This window comes from Telmatherina bonti (assembly GCF_933228915.1).
Source record: "Telmatherina bonti genome assembly, chromosome: 12".
NCBI classification, from domain to species: domain Eukaryota; kingdom Metazoa; phylum Chordata; class Actinopteri; order Atheriniformes; family Telmatherinidae; genus Telmatherina; species Telmatherina bonti.
In genome coordinates this window covers 13,993,405-14,015,195 of record NC_136610.1, presented here as the reverse complement: position 1 = coordinate 14,015,195, position 21,791 = coordinate 13,993,405, and the positions used below count along the sequence as shown (strand labels likewise).

Here is a 21,791-nt window from a genome sequence, read left to right as displayed (position 1 = left end):
AATGGTATCTCAGAAAGTAGTGAATGAAATTAAATTTCTTCTTTTTTAAAGAAAAGCCATTTTAAATTTGGACTTTTTAAAAATGTATTAATTGAAACGTATACAAGGTCAACTAAATTTTCACATTTCTTCCATTTAATATGGGATAGAAATAATAACCCTATTCATTTATTAACTTAATTCAAATTAGATTGTATTTTAGCCAACCTCTATGTAAAGTACACATTTTTTCCTGTAAATTTCTACAAATGATCACATTATTATCTATTTATGCCTTATTTTCATATTTATGCCAAGAAATTTTGGATGACTTGCAAATTAACATGAAATGATTTTTTTTTTTACAGTTGAATCGGTTATAAATTGTTCATCTTATTCAGCTTTAGTGCCTGATCCTAAATCAGTATGATGCACTACATCACACCAGACTTACAGGATCTCTGTCTACTTCTCTTTCTTTCAGGAAGGTCACTCGGGTCAGCTGTTGGTCCTTGGGGCCACAAACAGGCCCCAAGCCCTGGACCCCGCCCTGCGCAGACCGGGACGCTTTGACAAGGAGCTGGAGGTGTGTGCTGTCGGGCAATGTGGACATTTGAAAGAGACCTCTTTTACAAGAATAGCTGATATTTGTTCATATTTATTTCTGCTGGAAACTTTCCCACCAGATCCCATCGTGGGGTTGTTTAAAGTCTCTACATTTAGTGGATAAACTCTGTTGTGTGTTGCTGGTTCCCTGTTGGCAGGTGGGGGTTCCAGGTAGTGTGGAGCGGGCAGATATTTTGCAAAAGCAGCTGAGTTCGGTGCCATGCAGCGCCACCAGCGAGGAGCTGACGCAGCTGGCTGATGCCGCTCATGGATATGTGGGGGCAGATCTCGCCGCTGTTTGCAAAGAAGCAGGCAAGTAAACGGTGTGACACAAAAAGTCCCGGTGATTCAGAATTTCTAAAACGTGTTTTCAAGGTTTTTGACATACAGAACTGGTTTAGATTATCCAGGTGAATGTTTGGATCTGTCCAGTAAAATGTTTAAAGCCTGTTTGTAAAACAAATGTAAGTAAACACAGAATCAATCAATCATTCAGTCAATCATACATGTCTCATTAACCCAAATTAGTAAACCTTTTTTTTTTTCTTTTTTGTCCTTGTTCCACCTTTTTTTTTTTTTTTTTTTTTTTTTTAAGATGTTTCTGCCATCAACTTCAAAATGAGCAAATCTTTTTCATGAAATGGCCAAATGACTTAGTTTCATGTTGTATGTTAGTTATCGTCTACTGGAAACAAAATATAGAAATATTGAAAATCATTGAGTTGTGTTTTTACATAAATTCCACACAGGGTCCAGAAGCAGAAAAAGCCCAAATTGGAAATAATCAGCGTTTTGTTCTTATTTAAAATATAAATTCAAAACATACTCTTCTAAAAGCTTTTGTTATGAAGTGTCACGGCTTTTATTGGGATTGATTTTCTCTTTGCATTTCCTCAAAACAAAGTAATTGTGGAAACCAAAACACTGCTGTGCATGGCCGCCGGCCCAGACTTGCTCTTTTTTAGTAGTTGCTTCACCTCGAGGGCCGAGGCATCCATCCCACAAATAAATATGAATGACAGTTTGTTATTGAGTTTTAAATACATTTTAGGCCTCGTATTGTTTTCCATATTTGTCGCGACCCCACCTCTGTTTGAAGAATTTTGCTCAACCCACACATCCAACTGGATTATTTCTTTATTCAATCTTAACAAGTATTGAGATTTTTTCTGAGTGCGACTGATGTTCCTGCTTCCCCGTTGAACACAAAAAAAACCAGCCAAACTTTAATTTTATTTATTTAGTCATTTATTTATGCATACATGAAAACACGGAGAATGTTGGGACTTTATGTGGAATTCCAATCCCAGTAAGAGAAACCACTGAAACCACCGCTTGTTGTGAAATTCCTCTGCCCCCTCACCTCTGGGATGGTTGGAGTGTCTCAAAGCATCCCGCCTCACAAGCACAGTGACTTACACACACGTGTGTGTGTGTGTGTGCTCTGTGTGTGTGTGTGTGTGTGTGCTCTGCGTGTGCTTGATTGTGGGGGTGTGTGCGATTGCATGAGCGTATTTGTCTTTCTGTGCGTGCAACCCCTCCTGGGTGGTCTCCACAGCCTCTGGTACGTGGCGTATTGCCGTTCCAGCTTGAGGAGGGAGCTGGAGCTGCTGTGCGGAAGCACTCCGGCAAGGAGCGTGATTTACTGTCCACAAAGGGCCAGACGTGACTGGCAGTGTTTTCTGAGAAACCCTCTCGCACCCCTGAGGGAGACAACAACCTCCCCAACCCTGTATTGATTCAGAAATCTCCAAAACCAAAATCACTTAAAGAAATGTGGGGCCTTGCAAGTATCCCGCAGGAGGGCTAACAGGGAGAGCTCTAAAAAAAATTGTTTCTGACTTTATGGCTTTCTGCTGGCTGCTCGGGATGAAATATGAATTTGGTGAAATTTAAAGCTAATTCACTTACAGCTGCTCAGTGGTTTTGTGACAGTCTCTTGGCATACGGTGCAGACACAATTACCCCGAGCGTATTATTTCTTTGCACATTTTTCAGCTTTACACCACATAAGCCAGAATTCTTAAAGCCATTTCCAGAAATGAATGAGGTTGAGGTTGTTTTTAGTTTTTTAGTTTTTTGTTTTAAGCTTGGTTTTAGGTGATAATTATGACACATCTTTACTGCTTCATGTATCATGGACCAACAGAGATATTTGACTGGTTCCATGGTGGCATAAAGGCAACACTGTTGCGGGTTCCTGGCATCTGAATGGCTCCTCTGGTTATTTTCATCTGACTGAAAACAAAGCATGTTTAACTAGCTGGTGTTTGCACAGATGTTTGTCTGTGTTGCTCCTGTCAAACACCATGAATTGTACAAAAATGGTTAATTGTTTTCATTCCTAGATGCCTTATCAACATTCCCAGCCTTGCATCGCGACCATTCGGGGTGCACTGCACCAATGTGGATCAGTGTATTGTTACACACCTAATGACCACATAATGTTCCACTACATAAAAGGAAATACCATCACGCCCATCAGTATGTGGTGTCGTTATAATGCCATACACTGGTCTAAGGTAAAATGTCTGACTCTTTCATAATTAGCACAGGTTTGATTGGCTGAAACTGTAAGTTTGTCCTGTAGAAAAGCTGCATTTTGCTGAAACTGACCCATTTAATCTTTCAAAATTCCTCTAAGAGTCTTAACTTAGAACTACAAACCTTTCCAACCTTTAACTTCATCCTTTTCACTCGTTTTATTGACACACCTGATATCCATAATGTCCATTCTTGGAGCCTTGTTTGATTTTTTTTTTTTTCCCAGCTGGAGGCATCATGTGACAGCTGCGTTTTGCATTATGACACTGCATTACGTGCCAGTGACTGGATATCAAAACACTGGCCATTTTAAACATGCGCCATGCCTGATTCATCAAGTAAATGCAAGAGGACATTTTTATAGGTAGCAAGAAATGGGAGAGAAGGGGACAAAGCGAGCTATGAGAGAAAGGATTTAAGACAAACATTTAAGATGCCACCTAAGTGTGAATATCTACCAAGGTTTGGTACTGCTGTATTAAATTAGCACTGCAGTTTGTCGGGAAGCAAAAAAATACTCATTAAATCACACAGAACACGTACATGCTGACTGTTTGCCTTTTTTTTTCTTGTCAGTGAAAACTAAAAAGGGAAAAAGAGGCACAAAAACACATCCAGTCGGAGCTGCAGTTGTTTCCTTCTGCGTCTCAGGTAACAATGAGCTGCAGGGGAAGCGTTCGCTCTATCGCTCCACTTCCTGAAAAATAAAAACGAGGGGGGGCGCATCACGGCGAGTGCAACATTCTCAGGGCACACAAAAGATCTGTACATCCCACAGCTGTAGAGGAGCATGCCCATGTACACACGTGTGGCTTCTATATTTGATGCGTACAGGACACACGTTTAGGTTGGGGTTTCACATCCTGCCTTCAGCACAATGCCAGCCTGCTTATAGATCAGAAAGTAGGGCCGTTTTAGATTCGTCGCTCGTATCTGAGGAAAGTCAAAGGGAAGGCTGATGAGGCCAAGGGATTGTGTGCATGTTCTTTTCTTTGTGTGGGGACAAGAATGGATGGAAATCTTGATGTCATTAGTGAAGTTTTTGTTTGCCCAGTCGGAATTGTACGGAGCCGCAGGAACAACTTCTTGATGACAGATGCGTTATATAATCGGCGCTTAATTATAGCCGATCGCGACTCACCCAGTTTAGAACGCAATGTAATGCAAGAGCACACTCATGCTAGCTCTATTAAAGTCTGTCTCATCAAGGTCACCTTAAATCCCTTTTAAGCCCCTTGTGAGTACTCAAATTATGAAGGAAATTGGTGCTTTACAGCATGTGTACTGACCAAGGGAATCCAGGTTGAACATTGTAATCCCTTAATGGAAAGAAGAATTTCTAAACTAGGAGAGAAAAGGAAACAAAACGCAACATAAATATGATGAAGATGCTCATCTTACTGTTCATGATATATGTGCTATGATTTTTAAAAAAAAAAAAAAAAAAAAAAAAAAGATAAAATTGTCAGAACTAAAACCAAATTTCTGATGAACTAAATGTAATTTTCAGAGAGACGAAGAGATAGTCGCCTCTCCAGTTTACTAGGCGGGCTATTCCCCCCCTGAATTGTACTTTGTTTGGTTATAGGGTGCTAAGGGTTGACATGGGCAGCTGAGGAGCTGCAACACTTCTGCAGATGTTCAGCTCATTATTTGCTTGCTCGTTGTTGAAAGTTATCCCTCAAACTTTGTTTTTCACCTTGTAAAACCAGAATTGACACATTGGTCTAATAGTGACTTGTGACAACAGCCCAGTGATGCGGTTTTCCACCATGTGAAACCCGTGTATTTCAGTGTGGTTTTGCATGCGTGAAACACATGAGGCATACGTAGAACACGTTGAAACACGTACTTGTCTCTTGGCAACATTTGAAAGCCTTCACTTATGGGATTATTGTATGGGCACACAGAGGACCCCATCATAGAATATCATATGCCTACCATGTGTTTAAATGCATTTCATGTGGAATTGACATGGGATTCATGTCTAATTGTATAGATGTCACATGGAAATTCACATTGGAAACACATGATTTACATAGGCTTTGCATGTGATTAGCATGTACTTCCATGGATTTAACAAAATAATATACATGGGATTCATATGTGTCTTTGCAGGTTTTTATGTGGGAATCACATGTGCTTAAGAGTTTCACATGGAAATTTATATGGTAATGACACGTAACTATAGTTTTTCCATTGGATTCACATATCATTTTACAGGTTTCCCATGGGAATTTTAGATCAAAACTCATCTCTTATTTAATTATATGAACTATACATGGGAGTTGAGATATAGCTTTTACATGTAATTACCATGAAAATTTTTGAACGCCTCAGGTTTCCCTTGTGTTCTGCACTCACATGTGGTCTTTTGCATATTGTAAGCATTGGTCATTGTTGGCGGTACCATAAGTTTTGAATAATTCTTTGCAACACCTTGCTGTCAATCTATAGGTTGCCAGAAGTTAAACCAAAGGGTTTGTTTTTGCCAGTGCAGAATGTGTTTTATAAAAAAACTGTTTTACGAGTTCTAAAATGATGCCAAATAATATATTTATAATATATATATTGTTTGTCTATTTGATAAAAGTTGAAAAAAGGTTCATGAGATTTTACACTAAGCAAAAATGTCCACTCAGGTTTGTTATTTATGCTCAATCATTTATAATTGAGAAAGCACATCTAAATGTTCTATTAAAGATAAAATTGAATACTTATTTTTGGTTTTGTATTGATTTATGGTAGTTTAATTGTACACATGGTACAATAAGAAAAGATCAAGTCTCTTTATAGAGAAGTAGGTAACCACATTCCAGCATTGCATCACTTCTTATTGCTGTCGGACAGATTTCTCCCCCTCTGTTGCGGCCCTTAACGACCTCTAGTGGTCAAATATGATATTGCAGCAGAAACGGCACGCTGTCGGAGAGGGAGAATTAACTGAGCTCCATTCAGAAACGCATGTGAATTACATTCCCAGAGTAATAATGACCAGTGCTTTTTAAATGGTTTGTTTGGATCTTTACTACATGTTCTTTTTATATTTTGCTTTTATCTTGATTTATACTTTGATGCTGACTTATGAATCTAGAAGTGAAGTGGGAAAAAATATAGTTAAAACGTTTCTCTCTATTTTCACTTGAAGATTGTGAATTTCAGACACACTCCCAAGTGTTTCCTTTCTGAGGTGACTGGATCTAAAGAGGACGTGACTTTCATCATAGTCTCATACTAGTTGACAGATTTATGTACACATTTAGATGGCTTGCTGGACTGTTAGTCAAAGCAGAAAAATATACACGGTGCATTCAGCTAACTATTTATAAACATTTTCCTGACATTGTTTCTGTTTTATCTTATGTAGCACTTCGTCATTTCATTCTGACAAGACTTTATGCCAAATTTGTGTCGGCCTGCACACCATAACAGGACAGGCAGATGGAGATGGAGACATTATAGAAACCCCTAATTTTATTGTTTGTGAGCCACAAAAGCCGCAGGTCCATATTTGGACAGTGAATCAGTTTTTCACCTTTGGGTTCAACTAAAGTTTTAAACTATTGATGCCAATAAAAAGGCTAGATTACACGTTTATAAAAGGAAACTTCATGAACACCAAAACAGTTTTGGAACAGTATTCAAGTCAGATCAACATGTGCAAACATGACTGGAAGGTAATAAAAGTTGGGTCACTAGGTTTATCTGTGAAACATGGAGGTCCATGCAAAACACATTCATTGTTCGGATGAACAATGACCAAAACTGCTGCAGAAGTGGTTGGATACCCTGTAATTAAGTTGTACTCAACTTGCTAATCCACAAACGCAGAAGATGGTTGCAATGAAGTCCTCATAGGTTCTGTCATTCAGGTCATAACGAAACTTCAAAGTTCTTCAATGAACATGTAAGGCAACTGGATTTCTCTTTTAGTTCATAGATGTTTCACCTCTCACCAGAAAATCTTAATCACTTCTGATTGACTGCTGGGGAGTTTACAGCTTGTAAGCTGATACTGGAACATTCCAACTTTGAGTTGTTGTCATATCTGTGTCTTTTCTCACAAAGCAAAGGTGGCGTTTTTCTCCTCTCTTTCAAACTTATCTTTTACTCCAGGATGTATCCATTAATTTTCAGAGTTTCCACACATGAAGTGTTTTAAAAAGGTTTCTGCACTCACTCCTGTGCTGTACCATCTCTGTACTGTAATTCACCTACAACACAGTTTGGTTCAGGTTTGGGTGTTTTATCTTGCAAGTGAACCCATTGTAGTTGGATTTCAGGAGTACTTGGATGTTATGTTTGAAGATGATCTTTATTAATTTTTCAGAAACTCCTGCATGAAATAAAAAGGATAAGAATGACAATATTTTTACACCTGCTCTTCAACATTAACCTTTGAAGGCCTTGTGTGTATATAGTATTTTAAACCTATTTAATCACTACATGATAAAAACTTTCCTCAAAACCAAGCTGTTTACATCTGATGCTTGTCTTCTGCCCCCTGGTGGATACCCTTGGCTACTACAATAATTCTGAAACGTGACATTGTAATAAACTGTTCATATATAGGATTTTTTATTTATTTTATTTTTGTTTTTTTATTTATTGCATTCATGTAAAGAGAGAAAGACTTATGATTGTAAAAGTTTATTTTTTTATTTTTTTTTTTTTTATGAGTCAGGCTTTAAAGGGTTAAACAAAGGAAGTGGCTTTATGCATCACTTACCAAACACCAGTAAAACAGCCCCAACTCTCCATCCCAGGTAGTTCTACAGCTAGTCACACCTTGAATCCTATGACTAAAACATATTGATCAGAGAGGAAGGAGCTCATAGGTGACAGTAAGTTAAATAACATTTAAAAAAATGGGGGGGGGGGTCGATGACACACAATTTTACTGCCCAAAAAAATGTATGGACCTAAAGCTTCCCACCAGTCCAAACTAAGATTTAAAACCTGTTCAAGAAGCAGAAAAGTAGTCCAGTTACCATCTATTCAAGCACTTAAATGGTTGTAAACTTAAGAGTCAGCCAGCAGAGGGTAAGTTGTAAATCCTGAACTTTTCCTCTGGTTGAATTGTCAATACAATTAAATCAAAGCCGATATTCTGCACTTTAAGTGTCTTTTGTTGATTTAAAAATAATTTAATGTTTTGCTTAAAAAAAAAAAAAAAAAAAAAAAAAAACTAAAAAAATGGAAGGCATTTATCTTGGAGGGAAAGATTGTTACTCCTACACCAATATGTATGTATGCATTTATTCAAACTGGTATCCAGGCTGATATTTTCTCCTCTGATTAGGTGCCATGAATGCTTCATAATGATGTTGGACTAACTAACATTTGGACTAAATCACAAAATCTTACAAAGACAAAGCCACAGTTGGCACCATCTTTGAATTCATTTGCTAGAGAGGAGATGAGAGGCAAATAAAGCAAGCTGCAGGTTCAGAAAAGGCAGCCAAACTTTGGGTGCATAATTTATTTATTTTTCACAAGACTTAGGGGGAAAAAAACTTCCTCTTTTAAAACCACAAAAACGCAGATTTCTGCTGATCTTATTTCCCTAAATTCTACTTCGACCCCACTTCCAACCCACTAGAAATGACACAAAGCAGAGTTTTGTAATGAATCCCTTTAGGTGTTCTTTGTGGTGTTCGAGGCTATCATGTGGTCTAGTGGAGCCTTACAGACTCTGGGCGTCTTGCTGTCATCCTGCTGGCTTTCAACCGATCCTGGTGCGAGCGGATGACTCATTTCCACAGTCTAAACAGTGCAAATTGTGTGTGAGTGTGCACGTTTTGTTGGGGCTAGCATGCTCCCATGTGCGCTTGTTTGGTTTGTGCCACATCCGGATGCACTGTTTACAGGCCTCTAAACAGGGGAAGCCCAGTGGAACAAAAAGAGCCAGTAAAATTGATTATGTGGAATAATGAACAAAACTTTGTGCTGCATCAGCTGAATGCAGGTTGGTCATTGTACTTCGGTTATTTGACTGCAAAGATCAGACTTGATACGTAGCATCAGCTTTTTGAAATCTGATTAGACAACCTAAATGATGTGCAAAAGTGAAAAAAGCTGAAAAGCTAAATGAAAATACCGAAACATAAATATTTAGTACTTGAAAGTTTTTAAACAAAACTATTGATCGTCCTGGTCAGTGGGATTCAGGAAGTCGGCACTAGAGATGACTCCAGAGTGCAGAAGCCAGGAGGAAAAACGGCGGCAAAAATGAGCCGAGTTTTCTGTGTTTGACATAAATTCTGCAGTGGACGACTAAATGGGCCAAACAGTGCTAAATGCTCGCTGATGTTTACAGCAGCAGCCTTGCCTTATAAAGTGCTTTTTCCAACTCGTTTGTCCTTTTAAAGACACTGCAGGAATTTCAGGACAGGCCACATAAATATCAGTCGGATCAGCATGTGAAGTTTATTTGAGGCCTCTGTTTATAAAATCCGGAAATGTGCTGCTTGTACTCCTTAACCCCTGCACTTACCTTTACTCAGTGACAGCTGTGTGTGTGTGTTTAATCCCCCTGCGCACACACACGCACACACACACACACACACACACACATGCTTTTTTCCCTATGTTTATAGTGTGTGAGCACATGTATTTGTCATCTCTGCGTGCTGGTGTGTGTGCACTGGTAAAGCACACATTATTGCCGTGTTTCAGCTCTGGGAACAGATGTTGGGTATTTTAAATACAGGTGCAGAGACTGTTCCGGAAGCTCCGGCGAGTAATGAAAACGTTCCTGTGGTTTTGTAATGGTGTAATGCCAAAACTATGTCACAATTCAGTGAAGGGCAGCGTCGCAGGGGAGCTGACTCAGGAGCGTTCAGGGTTAATCCTGCGTTTTTCTTATTAGAGCATGTGATATTCTGCTCAAGACTATAGATGGAAATGTGAGGTTTTACTGGAATAAAGCAAATGATACCACTTGTTTTTTATCTTTATTTTTCCAGAATTGTATTACTTAGACTGAGTTTTCTTTGGGTCTTTTTTTCTCAGCTGCTTGTCCATCGTTTGCAAGTTTCAATAGCAATATCCTCTTCTCTGAGTTTTCTTTTGTATCTGTTTAGTTCTTGATTTTATACTAAACACTTTTTCAATTGCTTTTCAACATATATATTCACCTGCTATTTTGTTAGGTTAGATACAACTTCCAATTACCATGTTGACTCCGCTTTTGCCTTCAAAACTGCTGTTGGGTGATTCTTGGTTGTGCAAATATAAAAAGATAGAAAAAAAAAATGGAAATAAATATCAGCCTGTTGCTGAAATTTTGTTCCACACCAGGTGCCACACCTGTTCTAACAGGAGTGATGCAGTAAAGATGCTAGTGTATCACGCCAGGTCGTCTGGTATCAACAACCACGCCACATTCAAAATCATTAAAATTAGAGATGTACAATCTTAGATACCTCAATATTCATTCAATATTGATTCAAAATTCTACGGCAATGATTTGACATTTATCGGAATTATCAGATTTTCATGCATCCCCCCTCCCCTTTTTTTTTTTTTTTTTTTTTTTTTTTTTTTTTTTTTAAAACTCTTTGGCTACCTTTATACTACTTTATACTTCATTCAGTATCTATTTATTCAAGTAACCAGGCTCATTTATCTCCACTATCTTTTATTTATGTGGAACCATAAATAAATCCAACACATATCATATAAATGTTTCCCTGAAATCTTGAAGAACAATGTTCGATCAAGATCCTCCCCTAACCTGTGCTGGGAACGGAGCAATGGACATGTTTGTAGTATTAGTACTAGATTTTATTTTAACTGAAAGCAAACTATATCTGGTGTAATTTCTGTTCAGGCCTTATCTGTTCTCATGAACCAAAACCAAAATGTTTCTTAACGCTTGCCTTCAAACCCATAAATCTCACGCTCAGTAACATTAGTTAAAGCTAGCAAGCTAGCTAGCAAAGCTAGCTTTAACTAGCTAATGAAGCTATCTCTAGCTAGTTGCTGCCCGGACACTTTAGAGGGACGGACTGGATTATCTCCCAAAAGTGTCCGGACGGCAGCTTGACTTTAAACTCTCTGCCATATTTAACCACTGCATTTCTCTCATTTTATTATGTAAAATAATCCTTTTTGAACATGTACAAATTGTAATTGAATTGGCATGCGTTACATAGAGATTAAGCTATTAAATAGTGAATTGGCCCACCTCTAATTAAAACTCCTCTCTTCCTCATTCTGGTGCTCTGTTTGAGCTTCAGAAAGTTATCGTGTTCACATCTTTATCGTGACTGACTGATTTAATATATCTGTTAGCAAGCGGCTGAAAGGGCGTGATGTATAAAGTGAGTAGATGTTAGACATTTAGGTTGAATTGGTCAGTAATTTGTAGGACAGTTTTTCAAGTTTCTGACCTGGAACATTAAACCAAAGGATTAATTGTTATTTCATATACATAGGCTTAACGCAGATGCCATATCTGTGCAGGTGTAGCTCAGCTACTGTGGAAAAGATTATCGCCACCATTGTGACAGCAATAGTTCATATTAATTTCTGTGTACATGGTAATGTCTTTTTCATGTTGGGGAATTGCAGGGAAAGCTGAAGCACAACAGAGAGGGACGTTCAGAATAGGGAGGTGCAAAAATAAAGCCTAAGTTCTGCTTTAATGCTAGCTGTCTGAAGCCAGTAAGCATGCATGGCTTGTTTTGAAAATTCTTGCAGTCTCATCGTGAACTGAAGTTTCTCTGAAATGTATATTGTGAATCTCGTATGCTTTCATTGTGTTCTTTGGTTTAAAGGGCATGCTCAGTATGAGTATAGGCAGAGGTGACCCCTGCGGAGAAGATTTGGGGGAAGGTCTGTTTTGGAAGCATGTAATTAAAACCATGCCTATTGCAAAAAAACTTACAAATAGTCATTCTCTGCTTCCCCTTGGCCAACCCAGCTCTGTGATGATCAGTTCCTCCCTCTCATTCACTCCTAGTTTGTACTATAGTGTGATGTTTTGCAAATGTGCATTTTAATTAATTTCGGAGGCCCCTTTTTCTCTCAGTTCCCCATAGACCTCTGGTAAGTTTTTAAGTATTTAAAAAGGAAGGCAAATAAAACAGGAAAGGCACAGGAAAGCAACTCCACATAAGGTTCATATTAAACTCTGTTGTGTCTCCTTTTTTCTTTTCCCTTCCCATCGGATGTTTTCATAACTAAACCAAATGTGTTTGGACTCAGCCAAGAGCAGTTAAGAGCGAGCAAATCCTGAAAGCAAGAAATGTTGAAGTCACATTGTTGAATCAAGTTTCCATGCTCCCTCTGGGCATCCGGGACGGACCCAGAGCTCTGTGGCTCGTGACCCTCTTGTCCTCCTTCTCCTCTGGGTTATGCTGCTTCACCGCAAAGCTTTTCATTACTGCTGGCAGTCTGTTCAACTTCACTCCAGACCATTTCAGATACGTCCTGGTGAAAGCATTTATTCAACATTTGTCATTTTCATTCTGTGGAAGCTTGTCTGGAGCCATAATATTGACTGGAAGCTCTCTGAATTGGCTTATTGCAGAAAATTAGTAATTGAGGACTGAAATGCAGGACAAAGTCAGAATTTTGTTGTTGAAATTGAGTCAAAGGGGTGATTCTCATCTCTTTCCTCACCTCGACTTGCTTCCACATCCACTCCAATTTTGCCTGATGCATTGTACGTAGAAAAGATGTTTTCTGTGCTGCTTGTACACCGCGCTGCTCAGACGAGTGAACACAACGAAGCTGAGGTGGCAGCCAGATGGGATGGTGGGATTGTTTAGACCTCTGAGGATTGAGAGCTAGAACGGGGACGGGAGCATCGGAAGGGAGAGCAAAAGACTAGAGAAAGATGACATACGCAAGGGAGTCCAGAATGGGGAATGCGTTGACCTTGGCTTGGCAGAGCCCACACAAGACAAACCTGCTCATATTAATCTGGTTCCTCCTTCTTCTCTTCCTCTCTCGCTGTCTGTCTGTCTGTCCCTCGCCTATTCATACAGGCCATGGAAAATATAAACAGGATGCAGTCTTCTCTGATCGTAAATCCCCTCTCGTCTGCTCTCTGGCCCCCAGCCCTGGACCACGTCCGTTCCCCTACAGTCCTCGCCACTCCACCACCCCCCTCCCATCTTTTAACTGCGAGAAGGAAGCCAAGAGTTTGTGTGTGTGGATTTGTGTGATGTGTGCACATGTGCGTCAAGGATAGTTATGTGACTAATATGTTACCCAACTCTCTGGTTTGGAAACATGGTTGTGGGTTGGTTTTGTAACTTCCAATCATTGCCCACATTCACTGTGTAATTGACTGAGAGGAGACCTGTCCTCCCAATCTGCACAGCTGGATGCATGCTCGTGCACACATGCCATTTCTATGATTTTGTACTTTTTTCCTTTCCTTATGCATTCCGCTCTACATTGTTTTAGTAATCACCACATGCAACACTGCAGCCACACCTACCTGGAGACCTTTTTCATTCTTCAAGTAAATTGAAAATAATTACAAACCAAATCAGGCAAGTTTCATTCCTTGTGTGCATGAAACTGATGTTTACAGCAACAGCGCATTTGCTTTCAGGCATCTGTTGTCAGCTTTTGCTATAAATTCGGGAAACTGGAAGTGCACAAACTACTTAAGCAAACTTAAGAACATCCTTAGTTGAGAATGTGGTTCAGAGCAAGATGCCTCATCAATCTTCATTTCCTTCTGTGACACGGATAACAACTGTGACTGTTGACACAGACTGCCGAAACGTTTCCCTCAGTTTTAGGAAAACTCCAAAGTAGAAAGGAAGTTGTCTCAGTATCTCTAAACAAGACTGCTGACCATAGCTGCTTCACATCCAACAATACAACATCTTTTAAAAGTATTAGATGTGTTTAACAAGCTCTCCAGCTGTGAAAAAGAAAAGAAATTCATATTTTTTGTTGCACAAATTCTTTAGAAAAAAAAAAAAAGTAGCAGCTGGTTTTTGACATATGAAGTTACACTGACTTTTTTTTAAGAAAAGAAACGTATCTCACAGATGAGTGTTTGATTTCATATCTTCTTTTTGTGTTTGCATAGAGAGTAAAAATATTTAATCCATTAGTGCTTCAAAATAACGTTCCTTAAGTATGCCTATTTTCTTAGTTGTTTAAAAGGGAATTAGTTTTCATTTTAATATTTGCATTTGCTTGCTGCCTCATTATAACATGCAAGACTGAATGTTTTGGGCACATACGAAAGTAAGACTGCTATTGCTTCTTTAGGCACCAATTTCAATTTCCTTTTATCTTTTTTTTTTAAAATAAAAACTATATATTGTAAAGGAATCAGCTTTTTTTTGGTATACGCTCCTAAATTTCCTCTGGTAAAACTTGTTTGAAGTTATAGATTACTTCCATACTTGTAAGGCATATCATTGTTATGTTATGCAGATGTTGGCAAAATGATTAAACTGTCAAGTTAGTTTATTAGTGTAGGTTGTCTCCTTTGTTCAGCGTGACTGTTAAATGGAATTTAACAGTTGCACACCTTTTTCATGCAGGTCTGCATGCACTGAGGCGAGCACTAGCAGGTTCCCAGGTGGCATCAGACCAGAAGCTGAAGGGAACCGTGACGGTCACTCTGCAGGACCTCCAGTGGGCCATGTCTGTGGTGAAACCAAGCGCCATGAGGGAGGTCGCTGTTGATGTTCCTAAGGTACAAGAACTTCTCACAATTGCCACCCCTGTCGTTCCTTATTGACTTATTTATAAACATTATATACCAAGTAAGTACAAGGCTAGTACAAATATTTTCTGATATACTTTTTAAGGTTGCTGTTAATTTGGAGCTAACTATCCATTATCTCCAGGGCATTGCTGCTGCTGCCAGGCACTATCAAAGAGTAACAAAGTGTTCTCTTGGGAATATTGTGATGAAACGGATTTAAATCTAAAAGACTTTGATAATGGTAATCACGTGCTCTTTTGGCAACAGTTTAAATGTAAACCGTAAATATCTATCAAATATTTTCCCTCAGGATTATCCTTGAACTCAGTGATCCTAATGTAACTCCATAGTAGTTTCAAATAATACAAGGACAAAACAAACAAACAAAAAAAGTTAAAATAAAACAATGAATAAATAATTAAATACCAAAAACAAAAATATCACGTCATATGTGTGTTAATATCTATATATGTTTGTCTGACCAACGTCAGACCTTTAACATGCATGTAAACTTGTTCATACAGTGAAAATTGCATGAAAGTGATGCTCTCAAAACTAGAATAATACACCAAAATGTGGTAGGTCATTTTACTCCTGCAAAGATCAGCCTGCACCACACAATTTTTTCTGCATCTTTTTGTAAAAATAGTGATGTATAAATGTATACTGGCACTCCAAATGAAGCGCTCCCAGACTTTTGCTTTGCTCTAACAATTCTGAATTTACAACCAATCAGTCCCCACTCATGGAACTCTAAGACTACATTGATGCAGTAAATAATTTTATGTACAGTGATAAGTTGAAACAGTGGAATGTTTGATGGTTTTCCCACACAGTCCGGTATTGTCCTATTGCTGTATTGGACATTCGTCTGTGAACAACTTAATTACCTTCCAGTACAAGGGTGGCAATTAGGTCGAGATACAATCGTAGCTTTTTGGTACAAGGGTTTGACTTGAGTGACACAGTGATAGCTGCTGCTCTGTAAGGTTCTTTAATCTCCACAAAATGATTCTGGGTCTTGTGGATAATGACTATTTGCAAGAATGAAGGGCATGCTTCACCAAGGTCTTTCATCCCTCAAGCCTGCAGGTTGTTTCAAACTGATTTTTTTTCTACAACTTAGGCAGTAAGACAAACTGAGCATCAGAATGGGGAAAGAAAATAACTTTGAACTTGGCATGGTTGCTGGTGCCAGATAGGGTGGTGTGAATATTTCAGAAACTGTCGATCTACTGGAATTTTCACACAATATCCAGAAAACTAAGATGACCATTTACACAGGCTCACCAAACTGATAAGCATAAAAAAAATGGTATCTTGTCTGATGAGTCTCACTTTCAGCCACTGTATTACAATAACAGGTTCAGAATTTGGTTAAAGTGTAGATCCATCCTGCCTTGTATTAACAGTTAAAGCTGTTGAGGGGCGTTTTCTCTGCTAACTTTGAGCTCCCATAGTACCAACCAAACAGCAACCACTACTGGACAAAAGTGAAGCCTATCATCTCTCATCTGCTAGGGGCTAAAAAACAGAGTAAATTCTCCAAGAGTCCCATGTTAAAAAGGCCAAAACCACAGCAGAAATAAACATGCTTCCTGCCTGTTTCAAACAAACATCTTAGGTTTACTAGGTCAAGTTTACCTTCAAGTAAACTGTAGGGAGAGTGATTTTTTTTATGTTTTTTTTATTTTTATTTTTGAACACATTTGTTTAAAAGTTATTTAGTCTTAAAATTCAGCATGATTGGGGACGTGTCCTTTTGATTGACAGATGCTCAATATCCAGCTGCAAGAAGGCATAGTGTGGCACCACTGCCGTTTTTAGCAGGTTAACAGCGTGATTTAGGCCTGGGATACACTTGCTGCTAGCAACACATCCACGTACATATCATGGCAGCCGCACCTTCTCACCATACCTTTGGTATGTTGGCCACACGTGTTGGCTTGAAGCAACTTGTCATGTGCGCAAGTTGCAAAATTACATAGACATACAGAAACACTGCTGTGTACCAAGTATACACCGCAAATATATCCCAACTCTTAGCTTTAGCCCGCTTGGTCCTTTAGCTGGTTGGCTCAGAGATAGCTCAGTTAGCTCTTAGCTACAGGCAGGTCGGAGGTTGTTAGATGTCAATCATCCACCTTCACGCTCACAGCCTCAGCCTCACCCATTTATCCATTTTTGTAATTTCAGATGAAACAAAAGCAAATGTGGAAAATATTCAAGGATCTGAAATTTTTCCAAATCTTATTTTTCATCTTCAGCACTGAAACATCAGAAATAACTCACTGTTGAGGTCAAAGACACCAAAGCAAGGGGCTTAAGGTGAACAATAACCTAAATGTCTGTAGCGCAAAAACTCCAGACTAGAACACCAGTTTTTCTGTCCTCTGGGGTTTAATGGACATATAAGGTAGTGACAAGTGATAAAGCAGGAGTAAAGGAGTCAAAAGCTTATTATCTGTGCGTCTTTTGAAAATAAAAAGTGAGAAATGTTCCCAAGCTGTAGAAAAACAAGAGTTAGCTGATGAGAAGAAACATAGATGGACGTTAATATCCATCTGCTTCCGAGTTTGATGTCAGTAAAAGAAAAAAAAAATAAATGAGAGGTCCGTTTGTGGATTGTGACCCTCTGTTCACACGATTTTCTGGTTCATAGCGTCATTGTTAATGACAGAATTTCTGTTGGATCCTATGTTTTGCAATCAGCATCGGTTGTGTCAGTTACATCTAACCTCATGGCGGCCGTGGGAGGAAGCAGACCGGTTTATATCATGCAGTCTTCGCCTCGGTTGGAGCACAAAGCACAATTTATAACCTAAACATTGTCATCACTTATCACCGCAAGAGAAGCTCGTCAACAGAAGCAATGACTTTGTTTACCTCTAAATGCACATGGAGAGATTCCTTGAGCTACTCTTTGGTCCACCGACTACAGATTCAGCAGTGCTTTAAAGACGGAGTTAGGAGCTGACAAAGAGTGGAAATGACCCCTTGGTCACTTCACCCTCCGCTGCAATGAAGATGAATGACTTGCTCTTAACAGATGGAGGTAGAAGAGGGTACAAAAGGTGGGAGGGAGGGGAAGGAGGGATGAGAGGACAGCGGTGAGACTCCAGGATGTTTTGGAGTTTGCATGTGCAAGACATAATGGACAGGAAGAAGGCTAACATCATCCTCCACCGGTAATTGAAAACAGATTGGGTCGCTGGCAGTTCCTGCCAGCAACTAAAAAAAGAGAAAGAGAGAAGAAGAAACATGCTTCCTATCCCTTCACCCCCCCCAACTCCCCCTTCCCTTTTCTGTCCTGAAATACATTGCACTGAGCTCACCCAGAGACATTCAGTTCTTGTGGCTGGTTCCTGGAAACAAGAGAGGAGTGAGGTTTTTATTTTTTTTTTTTCCCTTGCTCGCTCTCTTCTTCCTCTTCTTCATCTTCTTGCACTGCTCAGCTGAAAGGCCAGCCGCAGAGCCCCAGACTTGATTATATCCACATGAGTGCAAACATTTGTTTCTAATCCATTTTATATAAGAAACTTCCAGTGGTGCCGGATGAATACATGCCCAGAGTTCCTCTGAAACCGTCTCAGATCACGTATCTGGAGATTTGAGATTTATTGATTAAACCTCTCACTTTATATTGTTATCACATGTAAATAAGTCTAAAGTTAATTTTAATACGTTTTTTAATCATCTTATTTACCCAGCATTATATATATTATTTAGTTTTTAAAAAAACATGTTTTATTGTGTAGTCTGGCATTGATTAATTAATATTTTCATTTGGCAGCTGTAAAATAACTCCATTTATTTCTTCTTTTCCACCTACTCATTGTCGTCAACAAGTGGGTTTTTTTTTTTTTTTGGTTTTTTTTTTTTTTTTTTGTCTGAGACAGCCCCCACACCCTCCTTTCAGCTCCATCAAAGGACCAAAGCCTGAGAGGCTCCCTGTAAATTTCAGAAAACAACAGTAAAAGATAATAACTGGGTCTTGTACAGAAAGGATGGGATGGAAGAAGGGAGGGGGGGGTTCAGTACAGTGAGCTGTGAGTCAAAACACTTCTTACTAACATCGTAGAAACTTCAGCAGTCAGTAGAAATTTGCATTATGAATCTTTTTTATGTTTTGGAGGAAAAGTTTTTGTAAGTCCAGTGATTACCAAACAAATAACACAAAGGGAAGGATTTAAAGTGCAGATTTAGCCACTTTCCCTGTCACGCTCCTCCTATCAACGGCTAATTCATCTTGCATCCTGACCTGTTAGCTCTCTCCAGCCCGTGAAAGATGATTTGTTTTCTCGCGTAAAGCTAAACTCTGCTGCAACGTCACACAGCATCTGAGATGTAAAAGTACTGTAGTGCGGTCTCTCAGCTTTGGGATGCTGCTGGGCAGCAGCGGCTCCAGAAATACACAGGATGGACGTCACTGTGTCAACAAGAAGTTTTAAATTCAGAAAGGAAAGAAGAAAAAAAAACCGCAATGCGACTTTAAATATGTAAAGTTGCGTTGTTCTTAACCTCCCTGGTGACAGAATGATCTGTGTTCAGATAATAACCATGTATCAGGAGTTGTCTAAGGATGATCTAGGATTGATAAAATTAAGTATACAAAGATAATTTGTTTTCACTCACTACTTTAATGTAATGAAGGTGTGAATTTCCTCGATAATGGCTTCATCTTTACTTCACCAGGAAATACTGCATCATTATATGTAAATATTCAGTCCATCACAATGATAGCTCCATTCCTTTCTCCTGGCCTCTTCATGTGAAATTGATCCTTTAAATGTGCATTGACAGTAACAAGAGTTTAGCATCAAATTGGGAAATTTGATTCATTCAGCAAAACTAGTATTTGTTGGTTTTCAGAGCTGCTTTTTACTTATATATATATATATATATATATATATATATATATATATATATATATTTTTTATTTATTTATTTATTTTTTTTAATACCATTTTAAACCCCCGAACCCCACACCTTTCATTTTCCTGATCTTAATCTTGGACACCTGTGTCCTCCATTTCAGTGTGTATAAGCCTGCTTTACGGTTCCTTTCATCTCACTCTGCTTTTTATTTCATTTCATTGCTTCGCTCGTCTGCTTCTGGTCCATCTCTTCATCTCTGCCCCCCCTCCACTCCTCCCTCCCTCCCTCTCTCTTCTCGCTAACTCTGTGCATTTCTTCCCTCTTTTCCTCAGTGCTGGCCATAAATTGTTAGGTATTTACAGTATGTGGCCAGAAGCCAGTTTTCCATTAGGTGCTCCGTTCCCCGGAGACGGCGCCGGTGGCCTGGGATGTGTTACCTCTGGATTGAGAGTGGGGTGGGGGACAGAGTGGAAGGGAGAGACTCATAAGCAGAAGTATTCAAGTCAGAGCGTTTGATGGAGTGATAGTGAGACGGTCAAGTAAGGAAAGAAACGGAACATGATGGCGATAAGACTTAAAAACAAAAATGCGGAGGCACTTGAAGGTTAGGAGGGAAACTGTTGACGACCTTTTCAACTGCTGATCATAGCAGAGTTTCTGTTGTCTTCCTTACTTAATACTATAAGCCACCTCCTGAGTTCTTATTTTCAACCTTGTTCAGATGTCCATATGTTGTCTTTTATATGCAGTATAACCTATCCCCTTTGGAACTGTCATGCTTTCATCTAATTTTATATTGGTGTAAGAGTCTCTACTCCTGTTTTGTTGATAGTTTTCTGAACTGTTTCACATGAAGAAGTTTATGTGCTGCCTTTTGTGAGTCTCAGTTTAGTGTGACGTTGGAGCTTCACCAAGAAATCTTTGGAACGTGTGACAACAGATTAACCTAAAATTCAAGACTTTTTTTTTTTACATTATTTTTTTATGATGTAAAAAAAAAACACACACAGAGGAGTAGGTGAAGACACACAAGCAGGATTATCCCATCTGATCTAGGGAGTGTATCTGATCTCATTCAACAGAAACTCCAAGTCGCTATCATGTGGCCTTTGAGAAATTAAACGCAATAAGAAAGTTTTTAATCTGCATTTCGTTCCATTTTAGATGACTTTGCAGTAATGATAAGTAATTAGCTGCTACTTTTCATGTATAAACGTGTTTATTTCTGCTCAGGGGGTCTCACCCTGGACTGCAAGACTTGGCACAGCTCATGTTTTCTTCATAGAAGCAAATGTTTACTGACCATAAACCCTAATGCTAAGGCTCTGAAACAATATTCACCTATTCACAAAAAGATCAGCCTTTACTTCCACAAAATTGTTTGAAACTTCACAGTTTTGAGGCAAATGTCCGTAATCCAGTGGAAAAATAAGAAGCTGGCACAATTATCTAAAGAAAACTGGACTTTTATCTGAAATAGTTTTCCATTGCAGCCTTCGGAAAACTGTTTAACACACATGACAGGTTAAAGTTTTGTTAATCTGAGGTAGAAGTTCTAGACTTTTAGTGCATAAAAACCTCATATTCATTGTAAGTTACTCCTTCAGCTGGGAAGGATTTGATTATCTTGATTTAACAGGGGTTTCGGCATAAATGGGCTACTGTTGGTGTAAAGTCGTGGACTTGCTTTCAAAAAAAAGCAATTTTAATGAACAGATTAAATTTTTGGCTTGAAAGGGACTTCAAAACATTACAATATAAGTTTCTGACTTTAAAACTCTGTGCCACTGGCCACTGACTCATATTGATGGTACTCTCACATTCATTCTGCACATTCTTGGGGCTGCCATTGTCATACAGTGTCCCAAAGCTAGAAAAATACACTTTAGAACTTTGTATTCCAGTCCAAAGCATAAAATCCCAGCTGCATTTTGCTTATAAACGAACAGGCCATTCTGGACACTCCCCGTGACTCACTCAGCAAACAAACCCAAGAAGATACAGTTGGTGACAAAAGTAAGAGTGAAGGTAATGGAGCAAAAAAAAAAAAGTCTGCATCAGGCTAACTTTGACTGTCTTAAGAAGGCTCAGA

The 21,791-nt window shown here is 39.0% G+C and overlaps 1 protein-coding gene across 1 annotated transcript in view; it reads left to right on the top strand.

The window, feature by feature from the left end:
- Positions 1 to 21,791, top strand: part of afg2a (AFG2 AAA ATPase homolog A) — a gene marked incomplete at its 5' end in the record, with an annotated part of 141,065 nt that overhangs the window by 6,194 nt on the left and 113,080 nt on the right. Inside the window, 3 exons of the mRNA XM_079250007.1 lie at positions 464 to 565; positions 744 to 897; positions 14,655 to 14,809. Of these exons, the coding sequence (XP_079106133.1) occupies positions 464 to 565; positions 744 to 897; positions 14,655 to 14,809 (411 nt within the window). The remainder of the gene's footprint in view (positions 1 to 463; positions 566 to 743; positions 898 to 14,654; positions 14,810 to 21,791) is intronic.